The sequence below is a fragment of the Alexandromys fortis genome, unplaced genomic scaffold, assembly GCF_014885135.2.
Source record: "Alexandromys fortis isolate MF-2015 unplaced genomic scaffold, M_Fortis_MF-2015_v1.1 scaffold_140, whole genome shotgun sequence".
Taxonomy (NCBI): domain Eukaryota; kingdom Metazoa; phylum Chordata; class Mammalia; order Rodentia; family Cricetidae; genus Alexandromys; species Alexandromys fortis.
In genome coordinates this window covers 3489104-3513177 of record NW_026068048.1, presented here as the reverse complement: position 1 = coordinate 3513177, position 24074 = coordinate 3489104, and the positions used below count along the sequence as shown (strand labels likewise).

The window sequence follows — 24074 nt, the reverse complement described above, 5'->3', positions numbered from 1 at the left end:
TCACAGAGATCCTCCTGCCTCTGCCTCCCGAGTGCTGGGATTAAAGGCGTGCGCCACCACCGTCCGGCCCAATAGTTTCATTTTTCTAAATGTACAGTTGAGTTGATTGAACCCGTTCCTGCATCTTTAACAGTAACTGGGGCATCTTCACCCTTCGTGTGTGTATCCAAGCAATATGTATTGGCAAAGAATAGGTCCCTATGCTCACAAAGGATAACCTGGGCTGAGGATGTTGGGTGTGTTTACCACTCAAAGTCTTAGATTCCAGTCTCATCAAGAGCAATGCCCAGGGGGCTGGAGAGAAGGCTCAGTGGTTAAGAGCATTGCCTGCTCTTCCAAAGGTCCTGAGTTCAATTCCCAGCAACCACATGGCCACATGGTGGCTTACAACCATCTGTAATGAGGTCTGGTGCCCTCTTCTGGCCTGCAGACATACATACAGATAGACTATTATATACATACATACATACATACATACATACATACATAAATATTTAAAAAAAAAAGCAATGGCCAGGTGGCGTGGCAAACGCCTTTAATCCCAGCACTTGGGAGGCAGAGACAGGCAGGTCTCTAAGTTTGAGGCCAGTCTGGTCTACAAGAGCTAGTTCCAAGACAGGCTCCAAAGCTACAGAGAAACCCTGTCTTGAAAAACCAAAAATTCCTTAATTTGCAGATGCTGCTTACATATAGAGTCATAGTTTGTTTTTAAACTCCTACGTAAGGAGTTTTCGTTGGGAGTTAAAACCAAGGTACGTGACCCTATGCTTCTCAGGCCGAGTGCGGGTCTGTGCGCGTCTAGAACTGCGCAGGAAGATACCCCTGCACTCGGGGTGTCTCCTGGACCCGTCCTTGCGCGGGCTGGCGTTCCGTAGTGCGCAGAAGCGGAAGCTGCGCCGCCCTTCCCCCACTGACTTCCGGCTGCCGCTCGGGTTCTCCCGCCTCCGACCGCGGATCGTGGACGTCCCGCCATGGCACTGTCGCGGGGGCTTCCCCGGGAGCTGGCCGAGGCAGTGTCCCGCGGCCGGGTGCTGGTGGTGGGCGCCGGTGGCATCGGCTGTGAGCTGCTCAAGAACCTGGTGCTCACCGGCTTCTCTCACATCGATCTGGTGAGGCCCGGCCTCCGGCTGAATGGCGGGCTGTCTGCAGGACGCGGGGCCCGAATTCTGGGCGGGAGTCAGGGCGGTGCGGCCCTCGGGCCGGGGATCAGGGTCGCCGCTCCGGGAGCAGATTGGCGGGGACGCTGGGCCCCGGCTTCCCGGCCTCCTATCTGTAGGCCTCCGCTCCCCGGGCCTGCCCGCGCCGAACAGTTTCCCCAGTTACTCTGGGATGCAGGAAGTGATCGAGACCCCTGTGGATGCTGTGACTTTAATTCGAACGTGCCCCTAACTTGAAAGTAACGACCCCGCGGCAGAGCGGCTGCAGCAGCAGCAGCAGCAGCAGCAGCAGCATCCCGGGCGTGCTCACATGCATTTACTCGAGTATGCCCCCGGCCTCTAGGTTGCAAGTGTTCGCATCCCGTTTTATTTTTAACAGATGAGGGAAGTAAGGCGCTGTGAGGTTGAGTAACTTACCCTGAGGGGATGCCGCTAGTGGCTGGATGAACTCCTTTCGGGCTCGCGCGCCTCTGGGCTAGGCACAGTGCAGATGGGACACTGCCGTTTATGTCATTCGGTGTTCCCTTGGGTTTGCGCGATTGGGTGACCACGTGTAATCCCTGCAATCGGGAGACAGTAGGTTCGGGAGTTGAGGTTCGCTTGGGCTACGTAGCAAGACTTTTCCTCAAGAAATTTAAAAAAGTTTTTGATTGTCCATAATCTAAGTTTTGCTTTAGTGTGCAATGACAGGAAGCCGCTGTAGTTTGTTAACGTGTTGGAGATACTATCTGGAACTGGGATGTGAGTTGAAAATGCCTTAAGGATTAGCAGAAACGTGGTTACAGGTGTCAGGATGTAAGGCGAGGCAGAATTGGAGTCTATTTTTCTATGCATTGATTAGACTTCACACTCAGTTCCAGGCCACAGAGAATCCAGTCTGTTGGTAATTCTGGAGGCTATGTTAAAAAAAGAATAGTTTTTGCAGTAGACAAGAGTGAATTGAAAAGTAAATGATCTTTAATTGTTTTTCTTTGGTCTAATGTCTGTAGTGAACTGTAGTGTAAATAAGGAGGAGGTTCACGAGATTCCATCTCGTAAGGATGACAGATGTTTAGGACGCTGGGAGCTTTGAAGTACAAATGGATATTTCAGTACTTAGATGTTTTTATACTTTTTAAAAAATATTTATTATGTATACAGTGTTGTGGGCAGCAGATCTCATTACAGATGGTTGTGAGCCATCATGTGGTTGCTGGGAATTGAACTCAGGTTCTCTGGAAGAGCAGTGCTCTTAACCTCTGAACTATCTCTCCAGCCCCTAAATTTTATTTTTATTTTAAAAAATTTCCCTTAGTTTATGTGTCTGTTCCTGGTGCCCTCGGAGGCCAGGAGGGGCATTGAATCCCCTGGAAATGGTGTTAACCAATGTAGGTTCTGAGAATTGGGCCCCAGGTCCAATGCAAGAGCAGCCAGCACTCTTAACTGTTGAGCCCTGTCTCCAGCTCCTGGGTTAGATTTTAAACACGAATTTTTTATTTTATTTTTTTGACTTTACCTCTCAAGCAATCCTGAGTGACTATGTATATACAGAGTAAAGCAACAAACTTTTCCAACTCCGATTGCCACATCACTTAATGGAAAAGAACAGGCACAGTAAATTACACCACATTTGAAATAATCAGATGGGTATTGATTTATTTGGGGGGGTGGAGCCCATATGACAACTTAGGGTGTCTTCTGGGGGCACTGTCTACCTTTTTTTGAGACAGTGGCTCCCTTGTTCTGGGACTCTCCAAATTTACTAGACTGACCAGCTAGTGAGTCCCAGGATCTCCTCTTGTTTTAATATGGGTGCTGGGGGATTGAACCCACGTCTTTGTAGCTGGCAGGACAACCACTTTAATGCCTTTTATCTCTTTTGTCTTTATTTATCTATCTATATTTTGAGACAGGGTCTCTATATGTAATCCTGACTAGTCTGGACCTCATTATGGAGACCAAGCTGACCTCCAACTCACAGATACCTGACTGAGTACACCACCTTGCCCACCGGAAACTTTTATATTTCTATTTATTTGTTTTTAAAATTTTTACATTTTTATGAACCAAAGCTTTTATGCTTTCTAAGGAATTCCCTGAAATAGGATTAAATCAAAAAAATTAGCCATCCTCGGTGCATTCTGTTTTTTTGTTTGTTTGGTCCCCCCCCCCCCCCAAGACAGGGTATCTCTGTATAGTAGTCCTGGCTGTCTTAGAACTCACTTTGTAGACCAGGCTGGCCTTGAACTCACAGGGATCTGCCCGTCTCTGCCTCCCAAGGACTGGGATTAAAGGCTTGCTTGCCACCACCAGGCCTTGATGGTTATGTTTGACATTGACACTGCCCATATTCTTTAAATGTAGCTTTTAACAGTTTGGTATGACTTGTCCAGAGAAGCACTTTCTATGCTGGTAAGTTCTGAGCTATGAATGCTGAAGGTAGTGATGTTGCTCCAACAGTGTGATTCATCCGGGTTTCTGCCTTTGTAGATTGATCTGGATACTATCGATGTCAGCAACCTCAACAGGCAGTTCTTGTTTCAAAAGAAACACGTTGGAAGGTCAAAGGCTCAGGTAACTGTTTCCCATGTGTGTTTAGAACTTTGACAATGATGTTCTCTCTCAACAGGCCAGATTATGGCTCCTAGAGAGAGGGAAAGTAGGTGAAGCTAGCATCCCCCCTCCCCTATCTTTCTCTCTTTCTTCCTGGTTTTTCAGGACAGGGTTTTCCAAGTCACTCTGTAGACCAGGCTGACCTCGAACCACACCTGTTCGCCTGCCTGTTTCTACCTCCCAAGTGCTGGGATTAAAGGCGTGCACCACCACAGCCCTGCTCCTCTCTTCTTTTGTCTATGATTAAAATTATTCGTTTGCTTATTTTAGTTTGAATGGGGCACCTGTGAGTGCCACTGCAGGAGAATAGAAGTAGGGGACAATTGGGTCCTGGGGGTTGAGCTCAGGTGATGAGAGGGAAGGGCTGAGGAGTAGCCCACATTCCCCCCCCCCCCCTTTTTTTTTTTGTCTGGAAGGAATTGAAATCCTGAGTGCTGTTTTTGAGGTGTCTTTTGTATCCTCTTCATATTTAAGTTTGCTCCTTTGCATCCCAGAGGCCAGATTCTCCTGTGTCCCCAGGGAAGATACTGCTGCTTTGAATATTCTTCCTGGGTTGGGACTAAAGGTCTTGTTCTTCTGTTTTCTGCCAGCCCCTTCCCTCCCATCCCTTTGTGCTTGTTTCTATTTTCTTATTTGCAGCTCCCTTCCCCACAGGTATTTTGCTGTGTCGGTTTTTAGACTTGAGTTCCTTCATCCTCTGAGAGGAGTCTTTCTAAACTTGCATTATATTTTGTAGTCAAGCTAACCTGGGTGGTTATTTACGGCTTCTTTTCTTAGGCTCTTAAGTGAATGACATTATTGCATTTTAGTTCAGTTTAGTTTTGTGTTACTGGAGGTAGACAAGTGCTCTACCCCATCCCCATGGTTTCTATTTTCTCTGAAGTTTGCCATTCACATAAAAGTGTAGGGGAAAACTAATTTTATGAATATGTATATACTTAATGAAATCTTACCACATTTGTGTGTGTGTGTGTGTGTGTGTATATATATATATATATGATTACCTAAGTAAAGTAACCTTGTATATGTCACATTTCAAATGTCAACAAAAATGAGTAATTACTTTTGGTTTTCCAGGTTGCCAAAGAAAGTGTGCTGCAGTTCCACCCCCAAGCTAACATCGAGGCTCACCATGACAGCATCATGAAGTATGCACGCCATTCTGTTACAAAGCTATTTGCTATGAATTTTTAGTTAAGCCTTTAGAGTATAAGGTATTTTTATCAGGCATCTATGTGAGCCCGAATCATTCTGCAGTTTTCGGATAACTTCTAGAATACTTACCATGCTAAGTCTGTGCCATCAGTGGCATCGCTTCTGCCAGTTCATGTAGATGAGCGATGTTTTAATGTCAGTAAGGAAGTTACTCAGAGACTTAGAAATAACTGTACTTTCTGCCTGAGGCTCCGCTGCTGTTGTGTATGGTGGTAGGGTCTGACTGCACGTACCTCAGTAATGATGGGTAATCTGCCTTTATGGACGTGGAGAGCAAAGATCCATGAGCATAAGTCCCCTGCCACACACACACATGTGACTGCGAATTAGAGGGAGCCTTCAGCTTTCTCAAGGCACTTGTCTCTCTGGCTATTTTTAATGCTTTGTAGATCTGCCTATTGCCTCTTACCCCTTGCACTTTCCCAGTTCTGCTAAAAGCGGAGCCCCGAGGGGCCTGAACCCTGCCTGATTGTGACCATGTGAGGTGAAACCGCTGGCCATGCAGATCCTGGGAATGTGTCCCTTGTATGTTCCCAGGCACTTGCTACCCTGAGAGGGTTACTAGTGAGGTTATGCCAGCTTTCTGCCAGTTTAAGAATTTGTCTTGGTGTCTTAGATTGCTGGTCAGGATGGAGAGAAACTTGAGAATAGTTCCTTTAAAATATGCTTGTGTTAGGAAAATTCCAGCCTTCCTGTCACTATGGCATATACTTCCCACCAATGGTTATTTTTACAGTTATTTGTCCATTTTGGGACTCTATTTATTATGCTGAGAAAAAAAATCATACAAAAGACCAGTTTTGGTGACCTTTTTGTTTTGCTTTTCAGCCCAGAGTATAATGTGGAATTTTTTCGAAAGTTTATATTGGTTATGAACGCGTTAGATAACAGAGGTAAGGTGTTTTTAATGTTTCACATCTTGTTAATTTCCTCTTCCCCTTGTCAAAGCTGGTTAGAGATTTAGTGTCCAACTATGAATTAGAACTTAAACACAAAAGGAAATAAGAATAGGTGGGGCTTTTGGGGGGTGTGGCAGTCTCTGTTGCCCAGCCCAAGCCAGTCTGGAACTCACCCTGTTTCCCCAGGCTGACCTTAAACTGGTGGCAATCCTCCTGCCTCAGTCTCCGGTGTGCTAGAATTTTAGGTATAAGCAGGGCCAGTTGGTATAACTCTAGGACACACAGTTGGCCTTCATACACTGCTATTCTACCAGAAGGTGTAGCTAGAAGGGCATAGGAAGACTGCCTGTGAATTTGTTTCAGGTGGTTGCGTTGCAGTACATCTTGTTTGTGCTTAGACCTAGGCAATGAGCATCTGAGGGGTGTCCACCAGGACTATTATAATACAAATGGGCCAGAGCATCAGGTGATTGTAAAGTGCCTTAGGGTGAGGCCTCAGTAAGGTGTTAGTTTTTCTGCTCCATTCTTTTTTTTTTTTTTTAAGATTTATTTATTATGTATATAACATTCTGCCTCGATGCATGCCAGAGGAGGGCACCAGATCTCAGTACAGATGGTTGTGAGCCACCATGTAGTTGCTGGGAATTGAACTCAGGACCTCTGGAAGAGCAGCCAGTGCTCTTAACCTCTGAGCCATCTCTCCAGCCCCTTTCTGCTCTATTCTTGAGGCGGGTCTTAGATTTACTAAGTAGCTGGGGATGATCTTGAACTCTTCTGACCCATTGTGCTTCTGCCTCCCAAGGGCTGGTACACCAGGCCTAGTTTAGGCTGCTCCATTTAAAGACTGGCTCTAGAATTCTTCCAGCTGTACCTGTAACATAGGGTCCTAGACCAGACCCTCGTAGGTGTAACATATTTCTTTCTGGAAAGCTAAGCATGGTGGGCATGTCTTTAATACCAGCACTTAGGAGGCAGAGGCAGGTGAATCTCTGAGTTTGAGGCCAGCCTGGTCTACAGAGTGAGTCTCAGGGCAGGCTCCAAAGCTACACAGAGAAACCCTATCTTGAAAAACCAAAAATAAAGAAAAAAGAGTCTTTGTCTAGAGTAAATTTGTAAAGCACATTTCTTGTTTGATTTTGCTGAGTGTCCTGCAATGACATGTCATTGGCTAAGGATGTAGCCAAAGTGTTGCAGACAAAAGTAGTTATCTTTGCCTTAGTCACAGTGAACATGTGGTTTATTGAAAGCAAGAAAATGTTTTCATAATTGTCATCCTGAACTTGTTTCTGTCTTCAGAAACTCTTGGTAACTCATGTTTTCTTTCAGCTGCCCGAAACCATGTAAATAGAATGTGTCTGGCAGCCGATGTGCCTCTCATTGAAAGTGGGACTGCTGGTTATCTTGGACAAGTGACCACTATCAAGAAGGTAAACACTTTGTTCTTATTTTTCACCTATTTACTTGAGACTTAGGAAGGAAAAAACTTTGGGTGTTTATAGTATAAGCAGGCCAGCATCCAAGGTATAGAGATTTCATGCTGTATAAGACAGGGTGGTGCCAGGCAGTGGTGGCGCACGCCTTTAATCCCAGCACTTGGGAGGCAGAGACGGGCTGATCTCTGAGTTCGAGGCCATCCTGGTCTACATACCAAGTTCCAGGACAGGCTTCAAAGCTGCAGAGAAACCCTGTCTTGAAAAACCAAAACAAAACCGGATAATGCTTGGGTCCCTGGGTTCATTAAGTTCCCAGACGACCTCCTACCTTAAGGTATATATTAAAATTGTTAGCCTGAGCAGGGCATGGTAGTGCCTTCTTTTACTCCCAACGTTCAGGAGGCAGAGGCAATGGATCTCTGGTCTACAGAGCAAGTTCCAGGACAGCCAGGGCTACACAGAGAAAAACTGTCTTGAAACACCAAAATCAAACAAACAGAAATTCTTAGACTGACAGAACAAGCTACAAAAATGCTTAGTAGTCATAGGGCTTGGTGTAAAGTTGTAGATGGTAAGCAGTAAGTCAGACTTCCAAAAATTGCAGTGTGCCGGGCATGGTGGCACATGTCCTCTTTAATCCCACAGCAGGATCTGTTTGGCTTCGAGGCCAGCTTGGTCTACATAGTGAATTCCAGCCAGCCAGGGCTGCATAGTGAGACTTTGTCTCAAAACAAGTCAGCAGTGATTTTTGGACCAGTGAGATGGTTCAGCGGGCGCTTGCTAAGCTTGACAACTTAGGTTTTAGCCCTGTACCAGCGTGTTGGAAGGAGAAAACAACTCGCACAACTTGTCCTCTGACTGCCACACATGTACTTTGGTGCTCCTGTGCATGCACACACACTAAATGAGTGTAGAAATCAACAGTTGAGTTTTGGGTTTGGAGTCTTCTAGTTCAGGTGTAGAAATGAGGTAGTAACCAGTCCTAACTCCGGATCTCTAATGTTCATTTTTACCTAAAGGAGTCTGGGGTGCAGGTAGATTTGCAGCATGTCAGCGAAGCTAGCGAACAAGTGGGTACTGTGCGTCTTTAGCCTAGGTTTATAAAAGCCCGGGACTGATTAGTTAGGTCTTCAGATCTCAGCTCCTTCGGGAATTAAACATTAAAAGCTACATTTGAAGAATTCCTTCAAAGGTTAGAAAGTACTTTTTGAAAATACTTAAAATGGCCTGGCTTGTCGCATATTTTTTTTTATAATATTTGTAATTAACTTTATGTGCATTGGTGTGAAGGTGTCAGATCCCTTGGAACTGGATTTTCAGACAGTTGTAAGCTTCCATGTGGATACTGGGAATTGAACCCAGGTTCTCAGAAAGAGCAGTCAGTGCTCTTAACCACTGAGCCATCTCTCCAGCCCATTGGTATATTTTTGACTGGGTACCTATGTTACAAAGCATGGCTTTTTTTTGTTTTAACTGCTAGTCTTGGAAGCTTATTCTGTGCCATTCTCCAGAGGTTGTGTGTGGGTCTGTGCTTTATAGACTATAGTGTGTCAGTAGAGAATGAGGTGGAGGTGTTTGTTACCTGCACCATACACAGTGTGCTTTTCGGTGGCTTCATCCGAGGTATTTATTGGAAGTCAGAGGGCACAGTAGCGTTAGCAGGAGATCCTGGATCTGCCATTTAATTTATATTAAAACATATTGATTCTTTTTGTTTGTTTTTCAAGATGGGCTTTCTCTGTGTAAACAGCCCTGGCTGTTCTGGAACTTACTCTGTAGACCAGGCTAGCCTTAAACTCAGAAATCTACCTGCTTCTGTCTCCCAAGTGCTGGGATTAAAGGTGTGCACCACCACCCAGCAAGAGTTTTGATTCGCTAGCTGTTAACTGTTAGGTTGTTTTTTATTCTCCTGGGTGAAGGCTTAGGTTGAGACACACTGAGATAAAGAGGGATTCATCTGATGGTCCTACAGTAGAGATACCTTGCCCCTACTTTTTTTTTTTCTCTTTGGAAACAAGGTTTCTCTACATAACCCTGGCTGTCCTGGAACTCTCTCTCTGTAGACCTCCCTGGCCTTGAATTCAGAGATTGTCTTGCCTTAGCATGAGTGCTAGGATTTTAAAGGTGTGCATTACCACCCCCCGGCTCCCTGTAGTTTTCTGTTATTTGGTGAAATAAAAAATATAATTCTCTGATTTGATGTTGTACTACAATGCTTTCTTCTTTCTGAATTTGCCTTCCACTTGCGTGGGAGTTGGGAGGAATGTTTCCGCCTCAGCCACGACTTGGTCATGTCATTTAGCCTTTGCATTTTGACTCTGGATCCTTTATATATACAGTAAGGGTTTTGCAGTCACTTATAGTTTAAATTTTTCTTGGTGGCATAGAAGTGGGCTGGATTGTAAGTCGGGATGGAGTGTCTGCGGCTGTACCACCTTCTAACTGTTGTGGAGTAACTGCTCTCTCATGTCCTGACTATAGGGTGTGACTGAGTGCTACGAGTGTCATCCTAAGCCAACGCAGAGAACGTTCCCTGGCTGTACGATACGGAACACACCTTCTGAACCTATTCACTGCATCGTTTGGGCTAAGTATTTGTTCAAGTAAGAGTTATGTGTCCCTGGCGTGTTTTCAGAGCAGATTATGGAACACGAGGTCATTTTTGCTTAAATAGTCTTAAAAGGGTTATATTTATAGTGGTTAAATATGGCAAAGAGACACTAGTGATTTTCTTGGGTTTAGCTCAGACAGCATTCTTTGCATGCTGTGGATGAAATTTTGGATGTTTAGTCTGGTATTGGACACAGGCATGCAACAAAGTTTGTAGGAATGTATATATTTGGAATTATGAAAACATACTTATAAATAACCTGTTAAAGAAGAGTTCACAGCGGAGTTAAAATCCTTTAGTGGGTCTGGGGTAGGACTCTTTTGTGTGGTGCTTGCCTGGTATGCCTGAGGTCATGGTTAGGATCCCTACCCTGTTTAGTAACCATCCACAACCAACTCTTAACAATGGCAAAAAATACCACTTGTTGAATGCCTGACTATGGTAGTGAGAAGGAAGGCTACTGGTCACACACATGGAGAAATGCTGAGTGTTGGCCTAAATGAGGAGGTGTGCTCCAGAATATATGAAAAAACAAAACTGAAAGGAGAAGGATATAGTTGGACCCCCCCCCCCAAATAATTGGCAATTTGATTCCCAGCTGGGAGAGCCTGAGTAAATAACTGAGAACACAGTGTTAGCACGCAATTTCCAGACAGTAGTGGGGTTCCCAGGAACACATCTCCTTAACACCTCCCCAGCCCCCAGAGACAGTGTTTCTCTGTGCAGCCCTGGCTATCCTGGCACTCACTCTCTAGACCAGGCTGGCCTCAAATTCACAGATCTACCTGCGTCTGCCTCCTAAAGGCTGGGATTAAAGGTGTGCATCACCCAGTTTCCCCCTTTAACGATAACGATGTACATTCATTTGATATATGCCTGAAGACAGAGAAATCAATTCTGATAGCATTAGTAATTAGAACATTTCTTGTTAGGCAGTGATGGTGTACATCTTTACTCCCAGCACTCAGGACGCAGAGGCAGATGGATCTCTGTGAGTTCGAGGACAGCCAGGACTATCTACACAGAGAAACCTTGTCTCAAAAAACCAAAAAGAAAAAAAAAAGTTTCTTGATGTTTTGTGGCTCTTAGATAATATCCTTTGTCATTTCTAGGATCCCATCTTGGATGCTACATGAGTTTTCACGTCTCTAGCTCTTGACCATTCCTTTCTTAGATATTCTTTGTGTTGGGCAACCCTTTTGGTTCTGAGTAGCAGGTCAGCACAGTGACCAACATTGGCATTTGTCTAGTGTTTTCCTCGTGAGACTGGATATTGAGAGGAAGCCAGCAGCAGGGGAAGATGCTGTTTGTCCCGCTGTCAGCATCATCTGTCACTGCCGCACTGGCCTTGGTAACCTTCCTTCCCCCCTTCCCACTGAGTCCCGGGCCGCCCACTCCAAGCAGTGGAGATGTGTTTTTTGAGGCCAGTGCATCCATCCCAAGAAGTCATTGTGCTTGCTTTTCTCACTAAGTAACTCACTCTCTGGACTTTTCCCTGAGAGTGTTTGTTCTCCTCGCTCCCTGCTTCCTGTTCTTTTCCCCCTTGAGACAGGGTCTCTTGTAGCCCAGACTGACCTGGACATACACATGCCACATAGTTGGAGATGACGTTCCACTTCCCAAATGCTGGGGTTGCAACTGTCCATAACTATTACCAGGGATCCAGTGTCTTTCTAGCCTCCACAGGCATACATGCGGTGCACTGAGCACACATTCAGGCCAAAGATCCATTTACTTACTTATTTGTCAAACAAAAAATAAATTTATTTATTCATTCATTTAGGTTATTTTATTTACAACAGATCTGTGCATTTGAGGCCAGCCAGGTCTGCAAAGTGAATTTTGCAACAGCCAGGACTATGCTCAGAGGAACCTTGTCTTGAAAAACAAATCAGAATTTTTATTGTGGAGAAAATCTTTATTGGAATTAGGGAACAATTTTCTTATTTTGAGATTTATTTTATTATAAGTACATAAGAATGTTTTCCTTGTATGTGCACACCTGACACCCTCCATTCACCAAGGGCCAGATTCCCCCATGTAGGGGGTAAGTGTGAGCTCTTCCAGAGGACCCAGAGTCCATTCCCAGCATCCACGTGGCAGCTCACAACTGGCTCTAACTCTAAGATCTGACACCCTCACACAGGCATACATCAGGCAAAATGTCAGTGCAAATGAAATAAAAGTAAATACATTGCTATTTTTATTTTATTTATTTATTTTAATTAATTAATTTATTTATTATATATACAATATTCTGTCTGTGTGTATGTATGTCTGCAGGCCAGAAGAGGGCACCAGACCTCATTACAGATGGTTGTGAGCCACCATGTGGTTGCCAGGAATTGAACTCAGGACCTTTGGAAGAGCAAGCAATGCTTTTAACCACTGAGCCATCTTTCCAGCCCCATTGTTATTTTTTTAAAAGACATCAAAAGCACTGAAAGTGAAGGAAGAGTTGATCAGAGAAAGTGTTGGGTGGCTGTCAAAAAGAGACAGGCTGTTATGTGGAGAGACATGTAGGATTTGCAGCTGGCTGAAATTTGTTTTTTTAAATGTATTTCTTTTTTTTTTTCATTAATCATAAACTGATTGGCCCAGTGTCTCAGGCTCTTCTTATTAACTAATTCTTATAACTTATATTAGCCCATATTTCTTGTCTATGGTAGCCACGTGGCTTGGTACCTTTTTCAGCGAGGCAGTCACATCTTGTTTCTTCTGTGGCTGGGTCACGACTGCAGTAAAATGTGTTTCTAAAATCAATAGAAGAGTGGTTGATAAAAATCAGACAAGATGTGACCCGACTATAACAGCACTCAAGAGGAGAGGCAGGCGGCTCTCTGGGTTCTAAGCCAGGCCATCTACCTAATGAGTTCCACTATACAGTAAGACCCTGTCGTAGCCGACAGCTAAGCTTCCACAAAGTGTGGTATGGTGTGTGGATCATGCAGCTCAGTTGACGGGAGTATTTGCCCAAATAGTGGATACCCCAGTTTTGATCCTTGGCCACAGAACACCCTAACTTGACTACCTAGCATGGCTATGTCACACTCAATGGAAGACCCACCTAATCAGGCGGTCTAGAGGATGTGAAACATTGACAGCCTTGTTGGGAGTTAAATAGTATGACCAGAAGAAGGTCGTTTCTTGGGAAGTGTTTCCAAGAGCTTTACAGTTTTCGGTGTTTGCTTCTTTGTGGGGGAAGCATATGAAAGGGTTCCACTGAGATTTCACTGAGTCATCTCCCAGAGGAAAGGCTGGGTGCCTCTGTGTCTGAAGAATCAAACCAGGTTTAGGGTGACTTGGCTGGTGAAGAATCTTAGCTTAACAGTTTAGTTTAGTATTATTTTCTTTTCTTTAAGAAGAAGAAGTGCCTTATTCTCTGCTGAATTTTGCCACCTAGAATAAGACTTTGGGACTGTGTAGCAGATGGGTAATTATGGAATAGCCTGCAGGTGTCTGGTGAGTCCTCTAGTGTGAAAATATTCTTCAAGAAGGAAGCTTGCCTGTTTTTGCTAGCACGTTCGAATATTGAAATGTTTGAAACCTAGTTGATATTGTCACACATCTCATCTAGCCTTGGTGCTACGAGTAAACAGGATACTCTTAGGATTATGTATGCGCTGTGAATCATCATGCTAAGCATTTGGACTATTGTAAATAGATATTTCTGGGGAAATAGTCACATCTGTTTCAAATGCCTTTCCCTGATTGTTCACTGTTCTGGAATTGCAGCCAGCTGTTTGGAGAGGAGGATGCAGATCAAGAAGTGTCTCCTGACAGAGCCGACCCTGAAGCTGCTTGTGAGTGGCTGTTGCCTTTGTTGTTGATTTAATGGTGGTGCCTTAAGGTTGCTTAATGTGCCATTGCATTTTGGGGGAAAATTGTTATTTTATGCATATGGATGTTTTGCTTGCATGTATGTCTAGTCCCATCCCATTTTAGGGAGGTTGTTGGTTTGTTCTTTGATGGTAGGTTTTTTTGTTTTCGAGACTGGGTCTTTCTGTGTGCCCCTAGTTATATGCAAAGCACAGAGGTCCACCTGCTTCACTTTCCGAGAGTTCTGGAATTAAAAGTGTATGATGTTTTAAAGCTTTCAGAACAAAGATTGAAAGGTTTAAGAACAAAGGAGTAGTTCCATTTCACTGGTAAGAACAGTGATCAAGATGGCTTGCGCCTTTAATCCTAGTACTCTGGAGGCAGAGGCAGGTGGATCTCTGTGAGTTTGAGGATAACCTGGTCTACAAAACAAGTTCCAGGACAGTCAGGGCTACACAGAGAAACCCTGTCTCAAAGAAGCAAGCAAGTAAGAAAGAAACCGAGATGAGACATTTCACAGATCTAATCATTAGGACTAGGAGCAGCACCCATTCTGTTTACAGGGTCGTGTTTTAACTGTTAACCTGTTAGGGCTGGAGAGGTGACTCGGGGTCAGTACTGACTCTTCCAGAGGACCTGGCACTCGTGTGTTGGTCTACATTCTCTGAAACTCCTGTTCCAAGGGATCTCATATCTCTTCGGACTTCCAAGGGCACAAGTCAGCCACTTGGTTTACAGACATATAGGTCAAACTACCTGTGCATATAAAATACAATCTAAAAAAAAAAAACTCAGAAAGCAGGTCAGTGGTGGTGAATGCCTTTAAAGAAGACAACAACAGTAACACATCTCACTGAGGCACAAAAATACACTAGTACTCACGTTGCTGTCCTGGAACTCTGAATGTGTTCCGTACAGCTGCCTTCCATTGAGTGATTCTCTCCCTTAGGTGGGGACGTAATTGTACATTGAGATACAATGCTTGTTTTGTAGGGGAGCCGACAGAGGCTGAAGCCAGAGCCAGGGCTTCCAATGAAGATGGAGACATTAAACGTGTTTCCACTAAGGAATGGGCTAAGTCAACTGGGTATGATCCAGTTAAACTTTTTACCAAGGTCAGTCTCACTCTCTTCCTTATTCTTCTGGTCTGATTGGGCTTCCTGCTTCCTCTCTTTTAAAACTTACTTTATGTGTATGAATGTTTTGCCTGCATGTGTTTATGTGTACCGTGTGTATGCTGGTGCTGCCCCAAGTGGGGGTTCTGATCCAAGAGAACTAGACTCAGGATGTTAGTGAACCACCATGTGGATGCTGGGAACTGAGCCCTATCCTCTGAAAATCCAGCGAGCGCTCTTACTGTGAACCCTGCAGCCCCCAGGGCTTCTGCGCTTGATCAGCAAGACTCTATCACTCAACAGTATTTCAGCTAGGTTTACTTTTTATTATTATTATTATCATCATCATCATTAATTTTTATTTTAATTTAGAAGGGCACACATATGCCATGGTGCTCATGTGGAGGTCAGAGGACAACCTTGTGGAGTTTTGTCCTTCTACCTTGTGGGGTTATGTGATACTCTTCCTGGAGAGACACAAACAAACATCAGTTTGCCACAGATAGGAAACTGACCAAAACAGATTATTGATAGCACCAAAGCTCAACTTGGGAAACAGTGAGTTTTTGATTTGGTTTTGTTTTTTTAGTGGGCATAGAAGATGAAGGTTCTAGACAGGGTTTTATCTGTATGGCTCTGGCTGTCCTGGAACTCACTCTGTAGACAAGGCTGACATCAAACTGCCTCTGCTTCCAGAGTGCTGGAATTAGAGGTGTGTACCACCACCACCTGGCAGCTCAAACCACTCCAGAATTTCTTAATTCTATAACTTTTAAGATGTTTACTAACCCCAATCCCCAAAATGAAAGGGGCAGAGATGGAGCACAAAACCTCTAAGTGTATTATTTTAAAAACAGTATTTAGCTGGATTGCATGGAAGCAGAGCTGGTGTGTTTTGTTTTTGTTGTTTGTTTTTCCAGATAGGGTGCTGGTGTGTTTGTTGAACCCTCCAGTTTGTGTCGTTAGTGTTTCAGATTAATTTTGTGGGACTCCTGGGGAGGTAGGACAGTCTGGGTGATCCGTAGAGCTGACAGTACCATTGCCCTGAATTCTCCAAATATTTGAACTATGGTGCTGAAAATTGTCCTCTGTCTACATGTGCCTTGCCTTTAAACTTGCTTTTATGGTATAATTATAGTAAGTAAATCGGCACAATTTGATCTGTGTTTAATGAAGTTGGGCTCTGTGTGATTCATGGGATTTGTTTGTTTCAGCTTTTTAAAGATGATATTAGATATCTGCTGACAATGGACAAACTCTGGCGCAAGAGGAAACCTCCAGTTCCCCTGGACTGGGCTGAAGTGCAGAGTCAAGGTAAACAATGCAGCCAGTCACTGGTGGTGGTGCAGCCTTTAACCCCAGCACTTGGGAGGCAGAGGCAGGCAGATCTCTGAGTTCGTGGCCAGCCTGGTCTACAGAGCGAATTCCAGGACAGCCAGGGCTGTTATATAGAGATTTCCTGTCTGGGGTCGGGGTAGGGGGCGAAGAGTCCAGCTAGTCCTTTACATACTGTGGGAATGCGTGTTTGTGCATTTGAGTGATTGGGCTGATTATAAAGAGAAATCATTAGACACGCCACTCCCAAGAGCGGGAGCTAGTTTTCTCTCTCTCTCTCTCTCTCTCTCTCTCTCTCTCTTTAAATAGTTAATGATTAGGAAGTTGTGTGTTTGTTATTCCCAAAAGTGTGGTGAATATATGTAAAAATTGTCTTTGTACTCTTGAGTTATTTATTGCTTTAAGATTTAATATAGAAATGCATTATTAAAATTTATAGTCAAGGAAATAAAACAGTTGTACTAACTTCTTCCTTCTCAGTGGCATACTGTGTTTCCTTCTCTGAACTATGCTGCAGCGTCCAGCATGATTGAGCTTTAAAAGGTCCCTGGAGTGACACATAGCGCCAGTGGCGTTGTGTAACGTTGGGCCAGTGGAAGCAGGACTGCCAGCTTGACTGACAGAGTGGGCTGTGCTGGGCACAATATGATACTCACCTTTTTTATATATTGCTTTTCAGCTGTGTGGGTATGTGCATATGAGTATAGGTTCCCACCAAGGCCAGAGAGGGTGTTAGGTCCTCTGGAAGAGCAGCCAGTTTTCCCCAGCCCTGCCGTTATATTCTTGAATGTTCCAAAAATTCCGTGAGAGCCTGACATGGTCTTAAACAGCCCACATCTTCAGCAGTTTTCTTGCACACATACTTGTAGTGATAACTATCAAATGGAATTAATTAATTTATTTATTTATTTATGACATCTTAATGGCCAACAGTAGAATCTGTTGAATAGACCAAAGTAGAGGTAGGTGTTTAATATTCTTACTCATTTTTAGGAGACGCCAATGCATCTGATCAACAAAACGAACCCCAGTTGGGTTTGAAAGACCAGCAGGTTCTGGATGTAAAGAGCTATGCAAGCCTGTTTTCAAAGAGCGTCGAGACCCTGAGGATGCACTTGGCAGAGAAGGGGGACGGAGCTGAGCTCATGTGGGATAAGGTCTGTTTTCAAAGAGCATTGAGACCCTGAGAGTCCACTTAGCAGAAAGGGGGGACGGGGCTGAGCTCATGTAGGATCAGGATCAGGTTTGTTTGGAAATGTGTCTGTCACTTATGTACTTCACTTACGCTGTTCCTGTGTTGTAAGTACAGCTAACAACTTGGGGTATTACTTACTTTGTTTGAATGTTTTCATCTCCAGTTGTTATATTAGAATATGAATTTTCTGTGCATATGGATAAGGTCAAGTATCAAAAAATTTGTTTTGGTAACACACTCATGGCTTATATTGAGTAGAAAGTGATTTGTCTCGGTAGGGTGTTAAAGTTAGAAAACAGGGTTGAAGGCCTCTGCTTTTGGAGGCAGCAGCTCATCTGCTTGATTTGACCTTAAAAATAGTAAAAGTTGCCTATACACTTTCCCCCAGGGACTAAGCCTAGGCCCTTGTCCATGCTTGGTAAGTGCTGTGTGGCTCAGGCCTTACCAGTTAAAGCATGTGCTACCTCTCTCATCTCTGAGGTTGCCTTTCTGTTGACGAGGCCGACACCTACAGTCCCAGCACTTGGGAGGCTGAGCTGGATCACCATGTTTGAGGCCATCCTAGGCTGTAGAGTGAGCCTGGTTCTGTTGTATCTGAAACAGGGTCTGTAGTGCAAGTTAGCCTCAAACTCCCTCTGTTGTTGGGGTTGACCTTGACCTCCTGACCTTGCTGCCTCCCCTGTGGATGTAGGACCACTTTACCTAGTTACATGATGCTAGAAGGGGCTGCTCAACAGACCAAGCTGCATTCCCAGGAAGATGCAGTTGTTCTTAAAGTTGAAATAAGTTCACTGTGTTTAATTGGCATTTGAATTGCAGGTAAAATTGATTATGTGACAAAGTTTATTTCAGTACTGACAGTTTTAATGGGAGACCTGAGATGTGTCTCTGGCTCTTGACTGGGTTGCTTACTTGCCTGGCATGCATGGGGCCCTGGGTTTCGTCCCCAGCATGGGAAGGAAAAGAAAGATTTGCTATGGGTCTCAAAGTAAAGAGAAATGAGTGGCCAGTTTTAGAATCCTCAGATAACTTTGTACGCATAAACTTTGAAAGTTTGGTTGAATCAGATATCTAAAACAAAGCTAGTAGGTTTAAGTTTTTGAAATTCTTATAAACATTAGTCTCTTGGTTTGTGTGATATAAATGGTAGGTTTTGAAATATTTTCTTTGCTGTTATTCTAGTGATTTGGAAAGTTTCTGTTTTTTCGTTGGGGCCAAATAAGAAGCTCATGGCCCTGAGCCTAAGCACTGCTGCCCTCATGGTGTCAGAGCCAGTCCCTGAGAGACTGGGTGGTTTGGGGTTTTTAATTGATGTACTTTATGTATATGAGTGCTCTGTCTTTGTGCACACCAAAGAGGGCACCAGATTGCATTACAGACAGTTGTGAGCCACCGTGTAGGTGCTGGGAATTGAACTCAGGACCTCTGGAAGAGCAGTCAATGTTCTAAACTACTGAGCTGTCTCTCCAGCCTGAGAGATTGTTTTGCCTGCATGTGTGCAAGACATGTGTGCCTGGTGCCCACATAGGCCTGAAGAGTTGAGTGAACCCCCTGGAACTGGAATTACAGTAGTTGTTAGCCATTGTGTAGATACTGGCTTGGAACTGAACTCAGGTCCTAGAAACCAGCCAGTACTCCAAACCACTGAGCATCTCTGTAGCCCCGCATACCATTTGTTATAAAGGCATCTAACTGGGCATGTTGGTGCACACCTTTAATTCTAGTATAGTGAGGTGAAGCAGCAGGTTCCAGGACTGCCAGGGCTGACAAACCCTGTTTTAAAAATGTACACATGTTCTCATTTGGTTTTGTTTGTTTATTTGATGTACCCTGGTGTTCTGCCTATATATACTCTGTGAGGGTGTCATCCCTTGGAACTAAAGTTACAGTTATGAGCTACCATATGGGTAGTGAGAAATCCTAGCTCTTCTGGAAGAGCAACCAGTGCTTTTAACTGCTGAGCCATCTATTTAGCCTGGTTTTGTTTTTTTAAGGGTGTATTTATTTTTCATTTCATGCTTATAATTGTGCTTGCTTGCACATGAGTCTGTGCACTGTGTGTGTGATGCCTGCAGTGGTCAGAAGACAGTATTGAGTCTCCTGGAACTAGTTACAGATGTTGTGACCACCACATGGATGCTTGGAACTGAACTCTGGTCCTCTGTAAGGGCTGTAGGTTCTCTTAACCAACCACTGGACCATCCTTCCAGTTCAGTGCATTTGTTTAAGCAGGAGCGCTTTTCTAGCAACCATGGTGGTTCTTAGTGTTCTTAGCAGACTGTCTTCCTGGACCAGAGAACCAGATGAGCCTCTTTCGCCTACCCTGTCAGCCTCCATGCTATTTACTGGGCGGCCTTCCCCATCCAGCCTCTGGTTCAGTCACCCTTTGTTCCTGGTGTGTGGCCGAATGTGACTGTTTTGAAGGTAATGAATGATAGTGAAATGACTTTGATTGGACCAGGCCTTGTCATTTGTGTTGCTGGCAGGATGACCCCTCGGCAATGGATTTTGTCACTTCTGCTGCAAACCTCAGAATGCACATTTTCAGCATGAATATGAAGAGCAGATTTGATATAAAATGTAAGTTGTTTGTGCTTCAGTTGTATCATCAACAAACCCATGCAGAGTTTTCTGTTTTGACAGCTAAATGTGTTTGTCCATGTCTTTCTGTCCTCTAGCAATGGCGGGGAACATCATTCCTGCGATCGCTACTACTAATGCAGTGATTGCCGGCTTGATAGTGTTGGAAGGATTGAAGATTTTATCTGGAAAAATAGACCAGTGTAGAACTGTAAGTAACTTTGTTTAGTTTTGTTTTTTTTGAGATGTTGCCTCATTATGCTGCCCTAACTGATCAGGAACTTGCTATATGAGCCAGGCAGGCCTTGAACTCACTGGGATCCACTGCTGCCTCCTGAGTTGTAGATTTAAGGAGCTATTTAATTTCCTTTTAAGAGTAATTTTATAAGAAACACATTAAATGTGCTGGGGATTATCTTGTGTAGACCAGGCTGACCTTGAATTCATTTGTAGTTGAGGGTGGCTTGAAGGGGCTCCTAAGAGCAAGTGCACCCCTCCCCACTCCCAGTATTCAGTTTTTTTTTTTTTTGTGTTTGTTTTTGGTTTTTCAAGACAGGGTGTCTGTGTGTAACTCTGTTTTGGAACTCACTCTGTAGACCAAGCTGATCTCAAACTCGCAGAGATCCGCCTGCCTCCACCTCTTGAGTACTGGAATTAAAGGTGTGCACCACCATATCTAGTCAGTTTTTTTGTTGTTTTGTTTTAACCTTTATGTTTTTAACTTCTAAATTTTTTTTGATAAAATTTTCACGGAAAGCTGAATGTTTCGTGTGGCTTTTAGCTTGAGTTATGACCGTTATTAAGCTTATTCATACTTAATATGACTGTTTCAATTGTTTGTGCCTAGTTTTTAAATATCAAAGTGGATCCATAATGTTTATCCTGAGTGTTAAAGGTCATCCTGGCTTTCTTTTGCTGGATGCTGGCCTTCAAGCTGGGTTTTGTGCACAGTCAGCATGTGCTCCGCCGTGCTCTGCAGCCTTAGCTTCAGTTGTTTGTTACTGCTACTGATTGCCTTGTACCTCTTTCTCCCCTGGAGTGACCCCGGGGCCTGTAAGTCTCTTCTCACCAAGGCCTAGTGTTCATTGTGGGAAAAGCTACAGGCAGAGGCCGTACTGCATAGTGACCTTACTTTCCTCTGGGCTAGGGGAACCGTTGTGATGCTTGAGAGTTAATTCATCTTAGACACTGTGAAGATGGGCTGGAGAGGGGAGAGGTGGCTGCTCTTTCAGAGGACCCAGGTTCCATTCCCAGAACCCACACCACATCTTAAAACTAACTTCATTGCCAGAGGATCTGACATCCACCTGGCTTCTGTGGGTACTAAATGCATGTTGGGCATAGGCGTATGTAGGCAGAACGCCCATATACATAAAATAATAAGAAATGAAAAAATGCCTTTAGTCTCAGCACCTGAGAGACAGAGGCAGGTGGATCTCTTTATTTCGAGGCCAGCCTGGTCTATAGAGTATGTTCCAGGACAGTCAGGGCTACACAGTAGGGATGGGGGCAATTCCAGATTCATCTGTAAAATGGCAACTCAGCGTTTCTGTTTCTTGCTTGTGTTTTTTTCTTTGAAGATTTTTTTGAATAAACAGCCAAACCCAAGGAAGAAGCTCTTGGTGCCCTGCGCCCTGGATCCTCCCAACAGCAGCTGTTACGTTTGTGCCAGTAAGCCAGAGGTGACTGTGCGACTGAATGTCCACACAGTGACTGTCCTCACCTTACAGGATAAGGCAAGTGCAAGGACAAGTTCTGTCTTCTTTTTGAGTTCTTTTTGAGGATGGAATTCACCCTCCCCTGGAAGCCCTGGCTGCAGAGCGAGTAGCACCGTTCCTGGTGGCTTTGCAATCCAGATTCCCTCTGGCCTCTCCTGCCAGTGGTTCCAGGATTTGTGTCTCATCTTAGAAAGGTGTGGGTGTGCTTGACTGGAGGATGGGTCCTGGCTGGGCAGAGGCAGACAGTGGGTATTTGTAACAGCAGTATCCTTCAGTTGTCCTGGTTTTGTTGGTGAACAAACTGCATCGCAATGCCTGGCTGAGGCTGGTGTGCTCTCTTTCTCACTTGGTCTTGAAGGATGTGTGTAAGGTGCTCTTTCCTATGACAGAGTGTTGTGTGCTGTGCAGCTGAAAGGACTTCTGGGTGTGGAGAGTAGGTAGGATTTAACAGTGTTGTCACTTAAGTTGCATCTTAGAAGTTTAGGGGAGACGCTGTTTGGAACAGGAAAGGTTATCTGAGGATCTGATTAGACATTTTCCTGTCTTAACACCTTCCATGACAGGGTTGACTTGGAGAATGAGGGGAAATGTGTTAGAAGCTCTGCCTGAGCCCAGTATGCGGGGAGTGAGAGGAGGGCAACTCCTTGGTTTCCTGCTGTCAGGAGCAGAGGGAATATATTAAAGGATAACTGTGGCCCGAGAGACATAGTGAATCAGACAAACCTGATGATCCTAGTGCCATCCCCAAGTCTCTTGGTGGAAGGAAAAACCCAATCCCAAAGCTTTTGTATGGTCTGAGTGCTGTGGCACTCGTGTGTACACTCTTACATATATATATATCACACACACACGTATACTTTAAGCTTTGAAGAATAACTTGAACCCTCTTCAGTGAAGAGGTAAAGCTGTATAGAAAAGCAATACAGGGTTTCGTTAGGTCTTTAATGGGCTGCATTAGTTCATATTTAATTTCCCCCCTTCAGATAGTGAAAGAGAAGTTTGCTATGGTGGCACCGGATGTCCAAATTGAAGATGGGAAAGGAACAATCCTGATATCCTCGGAAGAGGGAGAGACAGAAGGTACCAATCTTGCTCTTCCTCACCTGGGCATCTGCCTGAAGGAGGGACAAGCTGGCTCATGTGGTGTTTGCTATTGCACTCACAGCTGTGGAACTTGTGGGGGTTTCTCAGGCTGCTCTTTGTCTTCCACGGCTTTAGATTTGGAGGGTTTCTGGCGTTGATGTGCCTTGGGGATTTATTGGTCTTCCAGTGCCCAGATAATGGCTAATTACACATTGTAATACCACTGTTCATTTCCAAGTACGCTCAGTTTATATCGTGGGCCCTAGGGCTAGGTTGGTGGTGAGCATGAGCTTCAGGCTGTTGGTCACACTGGAGAGTGGCAAGGTCTTGGTAGCTGGGTCTTTCCCACCCCATCCCCAGCTTTCAGAATCAGACACACAGTGCTGTACCTGCATCTTCCCCTCCACTGAACTATTTAGGAGCAGGAATATCGTCAGTTGGCAGAGCTTCTCTTAGCATGCATGAACCTCATGAACCGGTTGTGGTGGCACACACCTGTCTCAGTCCTCAAAGTGGGGGGAGGAAGCAGGAGGATCAGAAGTTCAAGGCCATTCTTAGCTATTTGGTAAATCTAATGCAAACCAGGCGTGGGTGCGCACACTTTAATCCTGGCACTCGGGTAGAGGCAGTAGGATCTCTGTGAGTTTGGGACCAGCCTGGTCTATAGAGTAAGACCATATATATATATATTTGGGGGGTTGGCAGGAGGACACTGGAGAGATAGCTCAGAAGGCCCTGTTTCAATTCCCAGCACTCATATGACAGCTCACATTTGTCTGTAACTCCAAGATCTGATACCCTCATGCAGACAAAACACCAACACACATAAAATAAAAGTAAATAAATTATTATTAAAAGAAGTATCAGGATTCCTGTTGGTAGTTTTGCTTGTTGAGAGATTGAGGTATTAGGTCATATATAATCAGAGGTCATATGTTGGCTGGCCATTTGGGGAGTCCAGTTTAAATCAATTTGCTTTGTTTTTGGTGGGGGGTTTTTTGTTTGGTTTTGGTTTTTTGAGATAGTGTTTCTCTGTGGCTTTGGAGCCTGCCTTGGAACCAGCTCTTGTAGACCAGGTTAGAAATCGGTTTGCTTTGAATGGGAGATTTCTGTGGGTCTTTCATGTTTGCCCCTCTTGAAGTGCTTTTGGTGTTGAATGTTCGGGGCTGAATTCCTAAGTGCCTAATAGCACAGTTAGTTTTCTGTGACTAACAACCACAGCCTGGAACACTTACTTAACCATCAAACACTTTGCCCTCAGTCCTCTCCTCTCCTCCCCTCTCCCCTCCCCTCCCCTCCCCTCCCCTCCCCTCCCCTCCCCT

The 24074-nt window shown here is 44.5% G+C and overlaps 1 protein-coding gene across 2 annotated transcripts in view; it reads left to right on the top strand.

Moving 5' to 3' along the window:
• Positions 1 to 914: 914 nt before the first annotated feature.
• Positions 915 to 24074, top strand: part of Uba2 (ubiquitin like modifier activating enzyme 2) — a 27085-nt gene continuing 3925 nt past the window's right edge. For both annotated transcript variants that reach the window (XM_050118962.1, XM_050118963.1), the window contains exons 1-14: positions 915 to 1109; positions 3627 to 3710; positions 4827 to 4897; positions 5793 to 5857; positions 7190 to 7290; positions 9778 to 9899; positions 13643 to 13710; positions 14720 to 14841; positions 16056 to 16155; positions 17170 to 17333; positions 19858 to 19951; positions 20050 to 20162; positions 21532 to 21687; positions 22653 to 22749. In XM_050118962.1, the coding sequence (XP_049974919.1) occupies positions 972 to 1109; positions 3627 to 3710; positions 4827 to 4897; positions 5793 to 5857; positions 7190 to 7290; positions 9778 to 9899; positions 13643 to 13710; positions 14720 to 14841; positions 16056 to 16155; positions 17170 to 17333; positions 19858 to 19951; positions 20050 to 20162; positions 21532 to 21687; positions 22653 to 22749 (1495 nt within the window). In that variant the 5' untranslated portion in view covers positions 915 to 971. The remainder of the gene's footprint in view (positions 1110 to 3626; positions 3711 to 4826; positions 4898 to 5792; positions 5858 to 7189; positions 7291 to 9777; positions 9900 to 13642; positions 13711 to 14719; positions 14842 to 16055; positions 16156 to 17169; positions 17334 to 19857; positions 19952 to 20049; positions 20163 to 21531; positions 21688 to 22652; positions 22750 to 24074) is intronic.